The 21,286-nt window shown below is 40.8% G+C and overlaps 1 protein-coding gene across 1 annotated transcript in view; it reads right to left on the reverse strand.

Moving 5' to 3' along the window:
- The window catches only part of LOC138615968 (cilia- and flagella-associated protein 46), a 55,956-nt gene that overhangs the window by 12,619 nt on the left and 22,051 nt on the right, over positions 1-21,286 (reverse strand). The window contains exons 21-49 of the mRNA XM_069689878.1: positions 20,035-20,145; positions 19,047-19,228; positions 18,570-18,701; positions 18,272-18,434; positions 16,868-16,940; positions 16,620-16,755; positions 16,330-16,513; positions 15,732-15,885; positions 14,870-15,093; positions 14,643-14,765; positions 14,163-14,324; positions 13,658-13,806; positions 12,684-12,782; positions 12,547-12,607; positions 11,695-11,847; positions 11,235-11,435; positions 11,044-11,150; positions 10,377-10,559; positions 10,096-10,234; positions 7,972-8,169; positions 6,077-6,265; positions 5,550-5,660; positions 3,728-3,907; positions 3,323-3,496; positions 2,431-2,528; positions 2,035-2,105; positions 1,202-1,368; positions 820-926; positions 170-246 (exon numbers count right to left, since the gene is read on the reverse strand). Coding sequence (XP_069545979.1) covers positions 170-246; positions 820-926; positions 1,202-1,368; positions 2,035-2,105; positions 2,431-2,528; positions 3,323-3,496; positions 3,728-3,907; positions 5,550-5,660; positions 6,077-6,265; positions 7,972-8,169; positions 10,096-10,234; positions 10,377-10,559; positions 11,044-11,150; positions 11,235-11,435; positions 11,695-11,847; positions 12,547-12,607; positions 12,684-12,782; positions 13,658-13,806; positions 14,163-14,324; positions 14,643-14,765; positions 14,870-15,093; positions 15,732-15,885; positions 16,330-16,513; positions 16,620-16,755; positions 16,868-16,940; positions 18,272-18,434; positions 18,570-18,701; positions 19,047-19,228; positions 20,035-20,145 — 4,108 coding nt within the window. The remainder of the gene's footprint in view (positions 1-169; positions 247-819; positions 927-1,201; positions 1,369-2,034; positions 2,106-2,430; positions 2,529-3,322; positions 3,497-3,727; positions 3,908-5,549; positions 5,661-6,076; positions 6,266-7,971; positions 8,170-10,095; positions 10,235-10,376; positions 10,560-11,043; positions 11,151-11,234; positions 11,436-11,694; positions 11,848-12,546; positions 12,608-12,683; positions 12,783-13,657; positions 13,807-14,162; positions 14,325-14,642; positions 14,766-14,869; positions 15,094-15,731; positions 15,886-16,329; positions 16,514-16,619; positions 16,756-16,867; positions 16,941-18,271; positions 18,435-18,569; positions 18,702-19,046; positions 19,229-20,034; positions 20,146-21,286) is intronic.

The following is a 21,286-nucleotide window of genomic DNA, read 5'->3' on the forward strand; positions in this document are numbered from 1 at the left end:
GGGGAGATGAGCCGCAGGCTGTTTGAAAAGAAACGTACGGCTGGGCTGCCAGTTCATATAACATACAGGAATCACAGCAGATGCCTGGGATCAATTGTAATGATAACCACAATGCCCTCAGGGTGTCAGAAACACAGGCAAACCCACAACTTACATTCTATACCTTTACCTGAGCTCTCCTTCTCCTTCTCCTCTTTATCTTTGGTTTTGGCCATTTCAGGGTCCGGTAGGGATGCAGCCTGTGGCCTGATGGTTGGAGATAAGGACATGTGAGGATCAGTAGGACTACACTATCTCGTGTCTGACGTGAAGAGACACAGTGGAAGAAGTTAGAAAAAATACAGCTTGCTTTATGTATGCATACAAAAGACCATACCTGACCGAGCAAGAGTAACAGGCACACAATTCTGTTGGACACACACTTGCATGGACTGTTCTCACAGTGAACATTAATATTTGCCACTGCTATAATTAATAATGGCTTTGAACCTTTAGGTCTGCCATTGAAGACACACAATCAGGATCCTGGCACTGCAATAAGTCAACATGTCTGCTGTGAGAAAGATCTATTGTGTATACACACTATAGAACATAAACAAGGGCAGCAGCAGACTCAAAGAGATGTGAACTGTATAGAATCCAAACCACACACTGCACTATCATGCAAAAGCTCCTTTGATTAGAAACTGCAGCCTTCTAAACATTAAAAATCTTGACTTCAAAGTGCCAACGTTTCCTTCCTTGGGCTATGAAAACTAAATGGAATTTGTCAAGCCTTTGTAGTGGACAGAAAGGAGAATCTGATGACATATAGTTCACCTCAAGCAAGAGAAGTCAAACTGTGTGAGAAGTGGATTCAAATAGTCTTCCATATCTTCAACAATTTCTCTGAAGCGAGGTGCAAACTTTTCCTCTTCAGCACTTTTCTGTTGAGGAGAACGAGACAGAGGGCAAGATTCAGATTCAGGAGCTGTTATCAAGTATTCATTGTTTCAGTATTTATTGTTTCAGGCACACATTTATGTTAGATACACATCACTTGGATGTAAAAACCTGCTGTCTCAAGTCTCCCCAGTTAGTGAGAAAAGACTTGAGGTAATAAATTACAGTGTACTGAGTGTTTTTATGAGGCTTGCAGCAGGTAGTGTTAATAGAGTGAAAGAAGAGCAGAGACCCCAACAGGACAGACATGGAGAGGAACCTGATGCTCCTCTGAGGTATCCAGCCTGCTCTCAACAGTGTGCCAGGAGTCTTCCTTGAGGAGGGCATGTCTGGTCTCCTGGCAAAAGGCCCGTATCTGCTCCCTCAGTGCCAGCAGAGCCTGCGGGTAGACTTCAACCTTGGCCGCCTCAGAGCATGTCAGGGTACCTGAAAAAAACAGAACTGATACACAATCAGACATGCAGACTCAGACATAAACCACCTTTGTAATTGGTCCCAGTGAGCACCTCCATCCCCTCCTCCTCCTCCTTCTCCTTCTGTGATATCTCTCTTTCTTTTCATCTGTCTTATCTTCCTCACTGTGTTTTCTATTTGATGAATTTGTCCTCATTCTCAGGCAGCGGGTCTAGATGACAGCGTATTCCACAACTTATTGTGTCAGGCTAGTCCCAGAAAAGGTCATGTGAACAGGTAATACTGTACTCTAATACCATGTGATGACTTATGAAAGCTGGTGCTCCGTGTCAGGCCAGTAGCAAAGGGGTCATGTGATTTTTTTCTTTCTCACATTTCTTAATTTCTTTCGTCTCTACTTGTCTTCGTTAAATCTGAACTTTTCATTTGACTTGCAGATACTTGTTACACAGGAATAATTCATCTAGCTCCATTTAAATGATGACAACAATGATATGTACATGTGATGAAGACCATATTGCCTGGGGCTATGGAACAAATTAGACGCTGTAGAAAAATACATAAATGAATTAAATGTTTTGTTTGAAATGGCCTGCATTCCTCATATAGGTAAGACGTCTGGCTGCTCTGTGTTATCAACAGTTGTATGAACAATGTACTAAATGTCATTTACTGAACCTTGTGAAGTCTTTCCTTTTTGATTTTCTGGAGCTTTGGTTGTCTCATACAAGGCCCCGTAAAGTTCTGACCTAAAAACAAACAAACAAACAAACAAACAAACAACACTCAGAGAAATATAAGGAGAATTTTGACAGTCTATCTGCTTCCAGCAACATTGATGCCTTCAGGCTCACTTCACAGGGACTGATACAGTAGTTTCAAACATCAGCCCTGTGGCGGCAGGTCTATCACACAGCAGGCGCCTCCGGCTCCACATATGACTGCAGCACCAAACCTAATGTGACTTGTGTGACCTGCACTCCTCTACCCTGATACCGTGAGAGCCAGATAAAGGTCAGAATTTACACCTCGGCTCAAGAAAGAGACAGAGGAAAAGGACAAAATGTATATTACCCATCTACAGAGTGCTGAAGCAGCAAGATCTTCAGGTTGGGTGGAAGTTCTGCAAGAATGCTGAGGTGGTTGGGAGCGATGTTCAGATAGCTGAAGGTCTGCAAATTAGGAAGTCATTTGAAGATCACAAACTTAGCATCACATTAGTCAAACTGCTTTCTTTTTTCTTTTTCTGAAACTAAAAACACTAGAAAAAGCATAAAAGGGAAGATCATGATCCTAATTCTTAGATTTCAGAACATGAAAAGGCTTCTTACACAAGAAAGGCCCCACAAAAAGTACAATATGTAAAGAGGAACAAGAGAGGAATATACTATTGGGCTTAAATTTGAAAGGAGATTGAAAAATAATCAGATAAAATGTTATCAGACAAAATAAACATTTTTTTATTTATTTTTTTTTAACTTTTTTCATGTTGATAATACAGATCTTTTATTTTCTTTCAGGTGCTTCTAAACACATTTTAGTTAATTACAAGAGTCACTCAACTTACTTGAGTTAAGATGAATACTATAAACACCATTATATAGAATTAAATAATCCAATATATAACTACAGCTCATTATTAATTATTGGTAATATCATCATATTGCCTTTAAGATGACAGCTTTCATGTAACTTCTTGAGGTGTTGTGTTCTCAAGGCTGTAGATTCTACAGAGAAGTCCCACACACCAACAACTGGACATCTTAGTTTGATTAAAAAAAACAAAACAACTTTCAGCTTAAATATGTTTGCAGCTCCAGTAACTCTGTGTGATTTTAGAATTCTACAGTACATTTGGAGCAAAGGCCAAAACAGCACCAATACCACGCCACCATCAAGGGAATTTAGCAGGCCGGGTATGACAGAATCCATAAATCATTAGTGGGGGTGTTTGGTGACCCGGTACCTTGGAGAGGCTGTTGAGGGAGTATTCCACTTCCTTCAGCAAGCTGCTGGTCCTCTCCTCCTGGGAGAGGAGCAGATTCCGGCGGATGCTGAGCAGAGCCGAGAGCTGGGACTCGCCGGTGTCAGCACAGGCAGAACTTAGGACCTCAGTCATCGTAGCAACAGTGCAGCAGCTCTGGGAATAAAGCAGAATATGGGTGACGGAGCTGTCGGTAATGGCAGCAATTATAACAGATATCTTGAAGAATACCATGAGTAAGCAAAGATGATTTGTGGGCACAGATGCAAGGGAATGTGTTGTGCATATGATTTTTATGCATTCTACAGACACCGCATACTCGAGATAATGACTGCACACTCAGGCGGTGGTGTAAAAATGCTGATGTGACCAGATCCAGGTCTGTACCTGAAACAGGGCGAGATATCGACCTGCCACTGCGGGGTCAGACTGGCCATGACACTCCAACATGCTTAGAGAAGCATCAGCCAGGAGGGAGGAGGTCAGGTTATGCTGGAGACACAGGCTGACAGCTTCAGCCAGGGCTTTACTGGCCTGTTCCAACAGCTGTTGGGCTTTATGCCTTCTCTGTAGCACAATAAAGAAACACACACGTGAACATTCAGGCACACAAATACTACTACATTTCAGTCAGGACACGGTGAGAGATTTAACCATTTATTAAATCTGCACGAGTGATGCTCTAAAACAGTCTGAGCAAGCACGACACAGACCATTCCTGAAATGCACAACTTTTGAATGAATGGAGAAAATAAACAGAGAAACATTTGTTGGTGGGGGAAGCGATGTGGAGAGCACGGAGCAGGCTGTATAAATGAACGGTGCACAGGTGTAAAGTGCACTCATTGGGAGGGGCGGACTGAAGGCTTCCTATGATTGGACGGGAAAGGGGTACGTTACAGACTCCGTGCCTGCCTGAACTATCACGCAGCGCCATGTTATAAAATGCAATGCAAGTAAGTCCACAAGATCAATCAATTGCAAACATACATGTACATGTTTTATGTTTCACGTGGGAGTTAAAACACATCTGACTTTTCTGTGTAAACCCATCCAATGATTAGAAATTACAACACAATCAATAAACTGTACATCGCCGTTCGGTTTTCATCATAAGTCAACTCATGACATGGTTGTAAATATATTTGACCAAAACTCCTCAAAGGACAACTTCACATTTCTCTCAAATCCATTTTAAAACATTAATAACTCACAGAGTGGAGTGTGATTAATGCTCTGATGCTCGTACGTGCAGTGAAGAAGTAAAACTGTTGAGGCCTCCTTCAGTATTTGCTTCAATTGAAGTGCAGGATTCCGTCTGCCCGCTATCATCACGCTATCAACACTGGAAATGCGTTTGGAAAGGATTTCTTCACAGCCAGTGTGAACAGGAAGAACAATTACAGCAACTAATAACCCTTGAAATGTGCAAATGTGGGTCCACACTCTTCCCCTCTCTCTCTTTCTCTCTCTTTCTCTCTCGGTCTCTCTCTCTCTCTCTCTCTACATACATATTTACGGACCTGACCATTGTGCAGTGAAATCAATGTCAAAACTATTTTTTCTGCTGCTTTGTTCGGTTCTGCTTTTTTTGATGAATATTTTGAAGTCTGAATGGGGACCGATGTCTAACTTTTCCAGCCCCTCCCACAGCATAAAGACTTCACTGTCATCAGTGTGCAGTTCAGCCATATGTTAATTAAAGCCATGTCTTCTTAAAGGCTTTATTTGTACATTTGTACAAATTATATTTTGAAATAGTTTAACGGGCAAAGCACTGTTTAGGAGTTACAACGTTTTTTGCTGTGTGAGAAAAAGTCACTTTTTCCTTTTAAGTTCCCCAATGATAAAAGCACGAGAGATTGTCATACTGATAAAACTTAAATAACATCCAGATATTAGGAGTCTTACATTTTATACCATAATAGTTCATCATCATGCAGACACCATTGTCAAAGTTCAATCTTACAACACTACTTAACATTCCAAAATGTTGCCCCATAAATGATGCATCGCGTCCTTTTTATTCTGCACCAAGTTTGATGTTGACAGGAGATCTCTCTCTGTGCTCACTTTCAATATGAAAACTATGTGGAACGCCCAGAGATTTCCCTCTGAGGGGTTTTAGATGTGAGGAGAACCTCAGCACAAAGGCCTCGGATTAGACACGAGTCAGGAGCGAGGTGGTCACTTGTCAGGAGGTATGTACCTGCAGCTCAGCACTCTTGGCAGAGGTCATCCGCAGATCTCTTCTGCTCAATTCACTCTCAAAACTCTCCTCCTCAGTAGAAACAGCTTTAAAAGTAGACCAGGCTTCCTTCTGCACAAAGGTGTTTCAAAGTCACAGAAAAGGGATTAGTATAAAATCTCCTCACGATCACGAACCACGAAGAACTCATCTTATCTGTCTGAAATTATGTAAACAAACATCCATCTCTCTCATCACCATAAGCTTGTAACCCTGTGATGCAACTTTTTACAGGTCATTTGCTCATTGGTGCATCTACTGTATAGGTTTATAGGAGTCTGTTATCAAAAAGGCCTCTAAGTTCCCCACGATGTCGTCTAAAGATGAAGTAAGACTGATTTCAATGACATCAGAGATTTCTTTGTGGGATGCTGTACATTGTAGTTACAAGGTTCTAAGTAAAACAACCTGGGTTCCAGAGCTCACAGGGTCGCACATATGCATGAGCATAATTTGTCAATTTAAATGTGAATATTTGTGTTGTCTACCTGCCCACGTCTGTCCCAGAGAGCACGCAGATAAATGGGGTCTTCCTGCACAGCCAGTAGTCTCAGGTACTTTCCCATTAGGCTCAGACAGTGAGCTTTGGTCTCCATGTTGTCCAGGGAGTGAGAGCTGACTGCAGCCAGCTGACCCAGGACCATCTGCCCCAAAGTTCTGCCCACAAGCAGCCATTCCTGGGCAGGACACGATAAAAATTATGGTCAAATGAGGAGATGGATCACAAGCAAAACAATTCCTTGTGCTACCATCTGACAAACAACTATTTGGATAAACAAACTTTTTCTAAATTAGATTGGATGGTATTCATTGATGCTCAAGAGTTGGCTGAAGAGCAACTCACTTTGGAATCAAAACACCAACCCAGCTTTAATATAAGTTGGCGGGTCTCATCTTTTCTTTTTCACTGGGAAAAGCTGTTATAAAAGCTGTTCAGAAGCAGCATAATTGGTGTCTGTGGAGAAAACACGAAGTACTCGACTTTTATATTTGATCAAAACATAAACTGATCCCTGCACTTTGAAGACAGAGGGATAAATAGAATGAGGCAGACAGAAATACAGTAAGAGAGAATGAGAGAGAGGGATTGGGGATTGGTATACACTTGGAAAATAACTGTTTTATAACACGTCTATATTGTTATACTTTTCATAAAGACCAATAGAAGAGCTGCTGCGGGACCACACTCGTGATCACAGCTCAGATAGCCCTTGCCAAATTATCAATATTAAATGAGCAATTTTATGATCTGTGTGATGCAATTGCTAACATCTTATTGGGCTTTCCAAACATTTGTAGACTGTATAAAAATCAAGTCAAGTGACTGAGGTTTTGAGTCTAATGGTTTGGTTTGATGCTTGTTTCATGAATCTGTTTGATTTTGTTTCAAAATTGTATTCACAAGAAGTCTGTGTTGTAGAAGGTGCCATATAAGTTGATACATAAAAGTCATTACTCTGTTATTCCGCTCTCTGTTTTCTTGAGGAGCATCTCAGAGTGCAACAGAGTAAGTGCATGTGAGTCCATGAACCTTGGCAACTTTTCAAACATCTGGACACAAATAAAAATAACGGCCTCTCCTAAGCCTCTCACTTTACTGAGAAATCCTACATAAATATTCCAAACGAGATAAACCACTGTCAGCTTGTTGGTGAGCCATAGAAGACGTGTTCTCAACACTGGTCACAGATATGAGCTAGAAAGCACAAATTTGACCTGTGGTACTTTACATGTTAGCATCCTCCAGTGGTAATGATGTGTACTGTAACTAACCTGCATACTGCAAGCCAAACTTTGTCAACATGAATTTTTTTAACACATAAAGAGAATTGATGTAAACCACAATTATTTTTGTAGAATATTTTTGTTGTAGCGGGTTGTGGGATGTTTTATTTATTTGTTTTTGTCTTACTAAACAGGGGAAATGTAAGTAATGGTAAACAGGATGCCCTCCTGTCCTGTTGTTCAGACTCATGTTGCAGGTGTATACTTTGATTTTTAAAATACATGTTGGATTTACCAAACACACTACCGCTACCACAACATTAATAAACTGCATGTCGAATGAAAATCCCTTAAAGTGTTTGGGCACAATAGGTGTCAGGTGTATTTATAAGTGGTATAAATTCATACTCCATTTATGACATTTTTTCACAATAAAAATATAAAATAATTCTGACCTTATCCTTTAAAAGAAGATGCAACACACTTTTAATAAAAAGCTTATCAGTTAATATTGTGTGTTGCAAGAAAACAAAATGTGTGCTATAAATAATCTTTCACATTATTACATCATTACTATACCAGGCATGTTTGACTGTATCTAAATCCATGTACGATTTTGCATTCGGTCCTGGCTTGAAGTGTTTCTCCACTTTCTAACCTGCTCTGTGGAGTTGGGTTCAGGTGTGCAGCGAGTAAACTCTTCCAGCGCTATCTCAGCGGACGTCTTGCTCTCCCATGCCAGAGCTCGGCGTGTCTCCTCAGCACAGTGCTCCTCCAGCGTGGCCACACAGAACTCTGCCAGGGCAAGGCGCAGGCGCAGCAGCCTCCTCATGCCTGCCAGGGACAAGCCACAACTCTGGCAAAGGACCAAAGCACCAGCGCAAGAAAGAACATTTAGAAAAGACACACAAAATACAATGTTTGCAAGCTGTAGATCATATAGAAAACTGTGACACACACTCACCTGAAATACACACATCAGTATGTATGGGGCATTGGGACACACTTAAGGAGCTCAATGAAGTTTAAATAATAAAGAAACTCCACACCAGTCCATTTATATTCCCACTTAAATGAGCTGCCAACCCACACCCAGAAGCACCTTCTCTTTGTGATAATGAAACATCTGACTGTCATTAAAACGGTAATTGGAAACAATTATTCTTAAGTGGAGAGTTTGGGTGCAGGACCGGGCTGTGATGATGACTTCACAAACAAAGATATATTTGATCAGATATTATGAGACGTGGCAAATCGGAAAGTTGGGCAGTGATCTGAATGAGAGTGAAAGTTAACCAGAGTGAAAGATGAATAAATGACTTCAGTGATTACAGCTGTGGTATTTTGTTTCCAGTGCAGGTTGGATGTCAGACCTTGTACTGTACTGGGCAGCAGCACCATCTGCTGAGAGCACAGTGCTATAATATGAACTCCAGCCCCCCCAACGGCTGAGCCAAACATCCACAGGAGATTCAATCAAAAACTCGATTGAACAAGGATTTTCAGCAGGTGTGAGAGTTGTTCAATCAATCTTTCTTTCATGATTCTATCAGTATGTAAATCAAAGCTGCGGCCGGCGTGATGCCGGCTCATGTCTGCCACCGAATCTCTTAGATAACCTCATCTGTGTGAGAGTGACTGATGAGATGATGATTTTAACACCCATCTGTTGTTGACATGTAACAGTAATGGACACTTTATCTGTTTGTGCCAGAACATCGTTAAACTGTGGTATGAGATAAAAACAGAGACACACAGATACCCAGACACACACACACACACACACGTACATTTGTGTACACAGACAAATAATTACATAATAATTTGTACCCAGGATATGACAGTGACACAAAAGCAGCAACTTAAAAGTGATTTTGTCAGTTACAGTGCCATGGGTTTGCAATAATTAATGAAAATTCAACCAATCTCTGTAAAGTTTGTGTTAGCTTGCACGTTTGCAAAATGAATGCCATTTCTCCACAGTAAAGGTCCTCAATAGAAGCACTGCTGAAGGCTCAAAGTAGGGTTTTACAAACAAAACCTGCTTTATCAGCTAAAATATATCCATTTAGAGTCACCAAGGCTCCTCAACCTCTCTTTTCTCATCATCAAAACAAACCACACGGATAGAAATGGCAAAACCAGAAGGGACTGGGTTTATGGGAAATGTGGTCTTATCATGAGAATTAGGTACGTATGAGTTAAATTATTTGTTTTTACACCCTTAGAGTTGTAAGAGGTTGCAATTTGTTTTTGCGCACACAGTATGTGTTGAACTAATACTATTTGAAAAGCATCTAAACATTTAAGCATTTAAACTTACTTTTACAGAAGACATAGCCTGTGTATTCTATATGGCAGTCACTTTAATGACTGCAATTTCATAAGCCTGTGGTTCTTTAAGTTCCAAATATAAAAAAACGAAAGATGTGAGCTAAAATATAAAAAGTCTGCTCAGAGATTTCTCTAAATAGAATCAAAAATGTTGCCATCTGCACGAATCTTTAACCAGCCAACAATCTTAGAGTGCTTGGCTATCACACTCTGAGATTGTAACAGCCAAGCAAATACAGTTCCACAGCTGCTTTGTTTTCAGCCAAATTTTCAGTTGATCAGTGTTCTCCAAAGTTAGCAGACTGTCTGTGATTGGTTGGATGTTTAGATAACAGAAGACAAAAGTTTCTGAGAACACGTGTGAGAGGAAATGACTCCGAAATAATTGGAAGAGACATCCCCACAAAGAAAAATGGATTTTAAAGAAACATGCATGCAATTTACTTACCTCCTCCTGTGGGGGCAGCAGGCTCTGAGCATTTAGCACTACATGCTCCTGTGCTGTGACAGCTAGCTGCATTTGGGAGATACCATCAAGAAGGAAGCGCTGTTTCTGCTCTCTGTCAGTAACATGTGTGGCTAAGACTCTGCAGAGGAATAATAGTGGAGGATAAGAGTTGATCAGCACAGAGAACACAAGAGAGTGTGTGTCTGAATCTGGTGTTGCTATCATAAGAGTTCATTCTCAAGTTTAACTATGTGCTGATTTAAAAAAATTAATTGTCAAACCTCAGACCATGTGCGCACTCTTCATGGGCCTCCGCCGCCTGCTCTCTACAGTTGAGTTTACCGAAACCACTGGCACATTGTCTGAGTGTATCACAGGCAGCCATTAGCCTCTGGACAGCCTCAGTGCTGAGTTTCTCTGCAGGTTCACCACCACTAAAGGCGTGTACACATTCCACAGCACCGCTGAAACAGCAAGACACAATGCTTTAGATAAAGATGACATACATTACATAATGAGTTCAGTCAGTCCTTATCAGTGTTTGGATAAACTTATGTCATAAATTTGACATTTAACGGATGGTTGCAATGCATCACACAATGTGCAGCATGTACAGTAACTAGAACAGATGTTACGTCTACATTAAAGTAGGCTTCATTAGTTGAAGTTTTAATCCTATTATTAGCGAAAGATATGAGTATAAGTCAGTTGTCGTGACACACTGTGACATAGGCTACTGTAAGTGATCCAATGTAAGATGTTTAGTTTTACAGCTATGCAAAAAATAATAGGTGAAGTAATTTCACGCAAGTTTAGGAAAAGCATGACAAATTATTTGATGCTGCCTCTAAATTAAAACTCGTACTCAAACCCGACAAAGGAATAAAAGTCATCTTAATCCCAAAAACCTAAACATTCAGCCTGTTTTGTAAGAAAAGTTTGGGTTACCTCTTCTCTAATGAGGTGATCATGAATGTCAGCTCTGGGACTCGGTTTAGCTGCTGCTCCAGAACCAGCTTCAAAGCCCCACAGCCTTGTTTTATAATCTGATCAACCTGGGAAAAAAAGGCATGATGGGAAATGTATTCATTACAAAGACAAGATAACTCCACTGTAGAGGGTTCGTAGAAGAAATATACCTCAGTTTGTGAATCTCGGCCTCTCTGGCCAACTACAGCTGTGACCCTGGTGAGGGTGAGTTGGTACCAGAACTCCTCGTCCCCACCCAGGGCTTGGGCTTTGTCCAGCAGGATCAGAGCCTGAGTGTGGTTCTGCTCTTCACAAGCCAGAGTGGCCAGAATGAGCAAACTTCTTGATGTTGCATTCTGATCTCCAAGCTCCTGAAAACACATAATTCAATATTGCTGTAAATACTTCTAATATAAAAGTGGTCCTAATCTGGTCGTCAGTATCAACAATAAATTGCAGGGTTTAATCTTCTTTGACACAGCTATACAAAATGTTTGTTACCATTGCGTAATGTATAAAACAGGACCCAGGGATAGTACAACCTTTTTAAATTCGAACTGATTTGTGAGATTCAGTTTTACAGACACTTTCTGACACTTGTCAGTTCAGTTCTTTTTCTCTTGAACTCACCGTAGCCACCAGGTGGGCCTCTGCCAGGAGCTGCCGGGCTGACTGATAGAGCCCCATGCCGAGGCAAACCTCAGCTTTGTCCAGCCAAATGTTCTGAGCGCACACATCCACACTCTGTCGCAGAGACACAGATTTCCCATTTATCTCTGCTCTCTGAAAAATGATCAACACACATGACAAATCTTCAAATTTCACGAATGGACTCGACCAGATTAAAAAAAAAAAAAAAATTGTTAACTGCTTGAATACACACAAGAGATACTTTATAGACATATGCTGTCCAAAAGAAAAAATGCACACACTTACACATACACCTACATCTGTAAAAAAAAAAAAACATCATTATGTGCCCTCCTAGGATCATATACTGTTATAAGGTTTAAGTTTATGGGCTTTATAGATTTAAGTATGAAATTCACACCGTTAACAGGCCGGATTTATGGAGCAGGACAGAAGGAAAGAAAGGTATAACCATTAATAATTATAAATTATAAATTACAATTATCATAAAATCATCATCATCATCATCTCACATGATGGACTTAAGAGTTAGCACTCATCTCAGGTTTATGGGACAAGTAATTCGACTGTCACATGCCTCATATATTCATCTCCCGTAACTCAGTGCTACAATATTAAAGTACTAATTACAGCATACAGTAAATTTCATCCACCAATATAAGTAATTTATGGGCGCTTGCCAATCATCCGATGAGGGGTAACAAAATTACAGTAATTACAAAACATATAGTTTTACTTTCTTTAATTTGTAAACCCTTAGAGATGTATAGCGTTACTAGCAAAATAAAAAAACAAAACATAGATGGATCTATTTTGTGAGAAGTAGCTGACCTGGTAAAAAGCTTTGCGAAGGCTTCTCCTCTCCTGTGAAAGAGCTGCAGCTTTGTGGCACCTGCAGTCATGAATATGATATCGTAGATTATTAAAAGATGTACTAATGTTAAATCTTTACAGCTGAGTTCACATACCCCATTTGCTCTTGTTCTTGGATTCGACTTAGAGTCACAAGCTTCTCCTGATATGGTGAGTGTGCCTCCAATCCCAGCTGAATGCATGTCATCACAATTCTAATTGGGTGAGAAAAGAGCAGCAAAATCCAATTAGTGAGGAACCTCATGGCTCAACGAGATGATGCCCAGCAGTGTCTCAGGTTTCTGTGCATCCTCAGGTTTTGTCTGGTTAAATAAATCAGCTGTTTGACAAGCTAACTTTAGTCCAAATGTTCTTTTTCAGTGGCCCATAATATAAATAGTGACGTGTAGTGTTGGATGAAGCCTGGCTTATAAAAAACAGACTGTGTGTATGTCAGCATTGTTGATATTCCAATAAAATATTGAAATAGAAATCCTCTGCTACATCAAAACATTACCTCCATTATCCACTATGCAAGTGACCTATCTACATTTTGGAGGAAGATTCAGGTGTGTTATGCCCGTAGTGGCTCATGGCACCTCGAGGCTCTGGCCTCACACAGAGATGAGGCTACAGAGGTCTGGTAAGCTCACTTCTTTCTAACTCCATAACACCAAATTTATTTTTCTATATTCATGACCTGACCAACACTGACTCCTGAGACATCACTTGAGGCAAGTTTTCAGACTTCACACAGCTCCTCCTGCAGCCACAACAAGCTTTACACAAATTTATTTTCACATATGTGATAGTACTCAGTCTATTAGACAGATGAAACTGATGGCATTGCCCTTTAGTTTTTTTTTACATCTCAGTGTTGATTTCAGGTGCACCGTGCAGCTCCTTGTAGAAAGAACACTCCTAAATATCCATGTGAACTACCTGCCCATCACCAAACAGCACACAGACACAATGAGACACTATTTAGTTAATAAAGTGTCGCATTTAGCATCTCATCACATTTTCACAGCTTCCTCTGGAGCCACTAAAGGCTTTACACAACATTTTTTCTCATATGCAGTATTTTTACCTGAGTCTGTAGAGGTCAGAGAGGCTCCTGCTGTCCAAAAGGTCATGAGCAATGGTCTCAGCAAGATGCATTATGGGCAGGGTCAAGTGGTGGAGTGAGAGCGAGGAAAGTTCTTTCACCAGCAGGCTGAGATAAAACAGGCTTTGTGTCTAAAGCCAAACAAACAAGAAAAGAAATAAAAGAATATAATACAGACACCCTCACAAAAGAGAATATTTCAATACTTTACAGTGTTTCAATTTTGTCTCATCACATACTTTTTCCATAAATTGATTTTAAATGTAAAACACTGGGGTTTCATATTCTCCTTCTTAGTCATGAGCACAAAAATGTGTTTTTCTCAAAGTAATGCTGATACCAAGTTACTACTTCTGGTTCTAACTGAGGCTGTGACTCTATGAAGTCAACAGATGCAATCCCTGCTATATTAAAAACTGAAAGCAGATGCCACTGATGTTACATTGTTATGACACTTGAGAGAATGGAGAGAGGTGGGTAGTCGTGCCTGCTTTGTAATGCTGTGTGCACTGATACAGTGGGGGTTGCTGTTGGTTCTGAATATGTGCCTCGCCTGGTCAGGGCAGACGTAGCAAGCCCAGTCCCTCGGGGTGGAAGGAAGCGTCTGATCCAAGACAACGGGTTTCAGTCTTTCTTCTGCAAGGGTAGGCTGACCAAACAAGACCGTTTTTAATAGAAATGTGCCGTCAGCATGCAAAAGTTCATAAAATACCTGTTAAGAATATTCACACTGCTCCAAATGTATGTAAATAATGTGCACAATTTCAGTGTTGTGTCACGTAGTGTCAAGTAGATGGATTGTTTTTCAAAATCAGTGAAATGTTTAACTCGTGATGAGCATAACTGATAATTAAACAGTTCTTTTTCTATCGTACAGCAGTTTGTGCGGACAGTGAGGGACACAAATTCACAAGCAAGTTAAGTAACAGTATTATACTTCAAAAGTTCAGACCTAATGCTGACTTACAGCTTTCACTTTTTTGCCTTGTCCCTTGTTTTTGCCTTTCTTGGATTCAGCAGAAGGAGGAGGCTGCAGCAGCTGGTTCTTCGTCATCTCACTGGAAATCTCACAAGCTACCGCCATAGAAACCTGTAGTGAAATATGATACACATGCATGCACATTGCACACTCCACCATAATTTTGCATTTGAAGCTGCTCCCAAAGTGGAGTAGAAATGGTGAAGATGCAGTACCTGCCACAGGTGGACTACAAAAGTATAGGCTCTGAGCAGGTGGAGCTGGTGCTCAGGTGACGTCTTGTTTGCCACGACAGCGAGCAGAGTGTGTGCTTGTATCAAGAGGTCGAGGCAACGCACCTCCTTTAGACTGGACAAATGCTGTTTGAATAAAAAGCCTTGGACTCCAACCACGGGCTCACATTTCTCTGAGCTCAAATCCCTCTTTATGGATTCATCTTCTAAAAGGAAAAATCTGCATTAAAAATTCATTGCGACAAAGATTTTAACAGGAAATAATAATACAATACAATAATCTGTACTGGAAAAATAAATTGACATTACTTTTAATACTTGCAAACAAGACAGCGGTTTCGTTGAAGTGCTCAGTTTTTCACTCATAGTTAATGGGCTCATAAAAGGGGACTAAACAGACTTCTTACAGCAGTGAATAGTGCAGTTGTATTCTCAGTGGGTATCCACATGGGATGTTGAGAAATCTGCACCCATGTACGGTCAGTTTATTTTCCCAAGAACGATATTTGCTTGATTTATTGTTTACAAAGGATTACACATGAAACAAAAGTACAAATACTGAATTCTAATGCTGATGCAACTTTCAAAAAGCTGCTTTCTGGACCAAACAGATAAGATGTTAGTTTAACTGACACAGTATAAAACATCAGGTATTTCCTAAAATGAAAGTATAAAGGCACATGCAAACTGAACTCATGTGGCAAAGTACTCCTGAGATATCTGCATCTCATTCCCACATTCATACCTCGAAGGGAATTCTCCAAGTCTGTTACCTTTCCCTGCATATTTTATGATCCACAGTCGAGTCATGATACAAAGAACAAGATGAGTCAGTGAGTCCTACCTGCTCCTTCTGCCTGACCAGGTTCAGAGTGTAGAAGGATGTCGATGGCCCACTGAACCTGGTGCTGGGCATGTGCTTTAGGGAAGTTGTGATCATACAGCCACTCTCCCAATTTAAGCAGAATGCCGACCTTCTGCCACTGAGTCTCTGTGCTCTGTTAACAGATACAAAATACGACATTCAATCAATAATTTTACCTTTGCTTCATACTTGACAGAAAAGATTACATCCTGTGGTTCCACTAAGGGTCCAGTTACTCCTCTGGATGGTCTGACAGATGTTAGTCTATATCTTACCCTGGAATTAACCTTGTATCAACTGAGAGGAGGGTTAACGCGTGTTACTACACCCTCATGTCACTCTATTGTCTGTTCCAGGACTTGGATACACAGTTGTAATGACATACTGGCTCCACATGATGGTGCTAGAGCCTTTGCTAGAAATACTGCCTTTCCTCAGGGCAAAAGGAAAATGAAACAATAAACTTAACGATTACAACGTTCTAATGCAATTTTTTTTTTTTTTCAAAATCATCAATCTGCATGAATTTAAGGGTGTATTAGCTTTTGCTAAAACAGTGGCAGACCAGAAGTATTACCATGAGAGAGGTGATGGCTTTCTGATAGAAGGTTAGCTGTTGGGTGATGGTGCCAGCACAGAGTGCCATACGGTGCCACATCGATGAACAGCACTGCTCTCCTTCATCTTGTAAGTTCTCCATGTCCAGCTCGATGCTTTCTCCCAGGCGAGCTTTCACCAGTAACCGATATTTGAGCAGAGGGCTGGTAAACAAAAGTAAAACAAAATGCCTGTTTGGATGTGTATCGTTTCAGTCCTTCTCATCTCCTTCTGCCAGTCCTTACTGAGTTATTTTGTTATTTTACTCACAGCCGGTGTTTGGTGAAAGGCATGTCTCTCATAGCTTTATCCAGCATCTGCAGAGCACCTTTAAAGTCAACTTTGTCAACGTGGATGTGGAGCAACAAACTGTAAATTTCTACTCTCAGAGTTAGGTCCTCCTCACCTGCTCAAAGAAGCACAGACACAGAAACACATATTTAGTTTGAATATCGAAGCTCTTCTGCAGCAGAAAATATTTCAAAGTTGAACCATTTCAGGGTCTTCTTAGCACTTACTTGTTGCTCCATGTTTAGAACTCCCAGGAGGCAGTGCTGTCAAGGTCAGCAATCCTATCGCTTTACCCTGTTTCTGTAATAGGAGAGGAAAATGATTAATACTCAAACCCTGACATGAGAGTGTTGGTAGAAGTGCGAGATAGTTGGTCAGATAGAAAGCTTAAGATACAAGATAAATATCAGAACGTGCCCTTTGAATTACCATCCCTATGATATGTAAATCACCTTCCACACCCATCGGCTAAAAACATTACTGGGTTCACACACGCAAGACATCGTTTATGATGTTCACACACGGGAATACTGTTCAGAAAAAAATAACATAAACTCTGTTGTAAGACAAGGCCCCACTGTATGGTACAGAATTTTTTAATGACTTATCACATTTGTAGCACTACTTTAGAACAGTTTAGAGTAAGAAAGAACACCGCAGATAAACATCATTCGGAATTCTTAACATAAGCGGCCTTTAATTATAGATTTTAAGTTTTCGAGCAGCTGAAGGACTGTTTATCCCCCTGGCTGGTTTACTGTCCACAGGCAGAGCTGGGGAGATGTTCTCGCATAATTAAGCACACCCACAAGTTCTCCCCTGTAGCACATCAATGAAGATTTTTCATAAATTTTTGCCATTAATTAAAGATAACTGTGCGATTTGAAGAACTCTGACGCCTATTTTACTCGGTTGGATAGCAGCCAAAAAAAAAAGGAAGGTCGGTTCTGGCTGTCATTCAATTCTTGTTTTGCTCACCTGGTGGTTTTTTTTGTTGTTCATACTTTTTGGGCCGAACTTTTGTCCTGTCAGCACTTGACATAACTGAAAATGAGAAGTTTTAGGAAAGACTTGTCTGAGGCTGGGGGTGGAAAGGGGCTGCAGACTCTGTGTTTCTGTGGTTGTCATTGTCACTGCTGTTTTATTTGCTTCAACTTAAGTGTTAAGCTGCACCAATTATAATGCCAAGTTGTTAAATAACACAGAAATCCAGGGTGGTACTTGTGTGTGTGATAAACAGATTGAGTCTAAAAGAGTGGAGACTAAGTTCCTGATAAGTTAACTGAGAATGGTGTTAAATATTTAAATTAGATATATATGCATTAAAATATTTAATTTCAACGATAACACTTTATTTTATTTTACAGTTGTCTAACTATTTTGATTTTTTTTTTAATGATTTATGTTCAGGGTCATTTTGTAAGTGTGGTTGTGTATTTTTTGCCACATCACTATTTCACAATAACTTCACCAGGATATAACCAGTCCCACTGAGACTTGTGCACAAGTTATGAAAATCTTGTGAGGAACTGAGTGTGTATAAGAAAAATCTACCCCAGCTCTGAAAACTGTGAGAATTTATATGGATGAAAGTGTGAGAATAAATGTGGCTATAAAGTGGCGACTCATACATTTTCATGTTTGGTGGTATGAATCAGGGCATTAAGGATCTTCTCCAGGTGCTCTTGGAGCTGCCATCTTTCCACAGGGCTCTGTGTCAGAGGTAGACAAGCATTCCAGTAATGCCTGGCAGTCGTGATACACAATGCTGGAGCGCAAGCCTTCTTGGCAAAGCTACGTACAAGAGAAGGAAGCAGTCTGGTGTAAGGTAAGAGAATTAAAAACCTCAGAGAGAGATTACGACAGAGAAAAACAAATTTGTTGCAGCCCAAGGCATTAATCAATACATCAGTTTATTGTAAACAGTACCTGACACTGGACAGAAGCACCCTCAAAGCCTCTCTGTAAGCATCTAGATCTCCGCTGGACTCATGCACTAAGCTCAGACCTCTCAAACAGGCTGCACTGCTTAGCATCTCCCTCACTTCTGCGGGGCCATACCTACAGAAATGAGGAAATGTATTAGCCATCAATCAAAGTCAATCAATCAACCAACCAAACTGTAAAACTCACAGACAAGAGCAGCTTTCTTAAAACTTTGCAACTTCAAGCAAAAATGCAAAGCAATGCTTGTTCATTCAAGTCAACTGCAATACTCTTGAGTATGCACAAGATGTCACCTCACACAGCTCAGAACTTCTCAACCACTATGAATACCTGTAGTGCTTTACATGACAAAGCACTCACATTCCCATTATTTAGAATCAGAACAAAGAAACACATGTACCCAGGTGTTTCTTAGACACTCATTGTTTTACTGTATTCTAATCAGCCAGCTACACTTACAAAACAGAGGACGTGGTGTTGAGACTCTTTGTTGCTGCTTCTTCCAGCTGCAGAGCGCTCTTGGTACAGTTCAAAACCAAGCTGTGGTCCTTGACATGGTGGCAGAAGGCAGCCAGCTGGCACCACACCTGCAGCTCCACCACAGCATCGGACCAGCTGCATTCAGCCGCCATGCTCAACAGCTTTAGGTGAGGAGAGAAAAGAGGAAAGGGAAGAGGTGGAGAGGGAATAGGACAGGAGGAGAGGAGAGGAGGGGTGGTGGGAAATAAAAGGGAGGAGGGAGAGCGAGAAAAGATGTGAGAAAGGGTGGGTGAGACAGGGGAGGGAATGAAATCGAAGCAGGGAAGTAATGCAAGCACAAAATTGGAGAAAAGGGGTGAAAGACAAAGAAGGTGATGGAACAGAGAGGTTATGAAAATCAAAGGACATAAATTAGGAATTGGATTGGCAAGGAGAGAGACAGAGGCAGAAAGGAGTAAAATTGCAGGCGTGGAGGGGATGGAGGAAACGTGCGAGTAAACATGTAAAGGATAGCGTAAGATGTAGAAGGATGAGGCCACGGAATGAGAGGAGTTGAAAGGAAAAAAATAAGGAAAGAAGAGGAGAAGCAGGGGGCAAGGCATGATGGGAAAAGGGGAGGAGCAGATACGACGCAAAAGAAAAGAGAATAAGCAAATAATGTCAGAGAGGAAGGCGTGAATAAGCATGAGCAAAAGGAGGGAAGTGAAAAGAGAGGACAAACGGAAGAAGGAGGGTTTACATTATACATCGGGGTGGAAAAAGGGCCAAATAAAAACAAAATACACAGCCAATCTTTCTCTTATAACCATAATCTGACCAAAGCACAACGATCAAGGCAACTACACAGTATTTTTGAATGTACTGAAACATGATGAGATGTAGACAGGCTACGGGGGTTATCCCGGCATCTGTTGTTGCCATCTGGGCAACAGCTACTGTCAGAAAACACGATGAGTAAAGTACGTACGGTGGAGAGACTGGGAACAGAGAACTCCATATGCCTCGGGTTCCTATTGCACTGGAGCATCTCCACTCCGACCAGCACGCGCGTCATCTCAGCCACTTCCTCGTTCCCGCACTGCAAAATGGGGACGAAAAAAAGAAAAGAAAGCACACCGAGCACTTCAGTGCAGTCCTCAGCTGAAGATACACCAGTCCCTGAAGTTTCATTATATAAAGGGCATGTACATGTTTTACCGCTTATAAATTATACGTGGTGATTGTTACACTTAATGTCCCAAATACCGCAGATATGGCCTTGTTGATCATGTATGATTCCCCACTGTGTGGAAAATGAGTCGATTAATGATTCATTGATTGCAATTAGAGATGAAGTCCATTTATATTAGCACCGCATTTCTTAATTTGCATTGCAGGAAACACACCTCATTTAACCGTGACTCAACGCCCATCAGGCTGAAGGGACTAATGTAGGGCAGGAAATTATTGGCTAGCAAATGGCTGTAGGATTACGGTGACTAATCAAAACCACCCGTTTACTGTCAAGTGCCCCACATTTTTGTCCTATTGGTACAATCAGGAAATGTGACATCCGGAGATGATCACAAACCAGCCGAGGCAATGCTGTAAATTTGCATATGGCGGAAGTAACACCTACAACGTGCATTCATAAAAATGTCTGCCATCATAAACCTACAGTATCATAAGCACATTATAGAGGAGCTGTGATTATGCCATAATACAGGATACATTATGAATGTGACACGATTATGTTATGACACTGAGACATACACTTGTCTCAGCTAGAATCCTGCTCTCCCCTCTCCCTCCCCTCACATTTTGCATATTTTGTTGTGTAATAAAAAGCTTTCCAATTAGCGGCGTTTATCTAAATATAGATATAAACTGAGCATGACGGCCCCTTCAAGTGAAAACCAAAGTAATTGTACAGGAAGTTATGAAAATAGCTTTACTCTACTTCTTAGTCATTGTTGTTACATCAGAACAAAATGCAGTACTTGAGGGTTTGTTGAGTTTGGAAGAGTTTGTCTGCAGTGATACAGTGATCACAGCTTCCAAAGCATTCACCTAACTTTGAATAATCTCGTTTCTCTTCACTCAACTCTTGATGGTTTGTAAGAACATTAAGGTTTTTACAGGCACCGTGTTCAGAGTTCACCTGAGAGTCTTCTCCTCACATTATCATCAGTCTTGTTACCAATGAGGAGACGTGAAGTTGAAATAAATGAAGTTCAAGA

Source organism: Brachyistius frenatus, unplaced genomic scaffold, assembly GCF_029030835.1.
Source record: "Brachyistius frenatus isolate BFR_SWC_R1_liver_20210118 unplaced genomic scaffold, ASM2903083v1 Contig_8, whole genome shotgun sequence".
NCBI lineage: Eukaryota > Metazoa > Chordata > Actinopteri > Embiotocidae > Brachyistius > Brachyistius frenatus.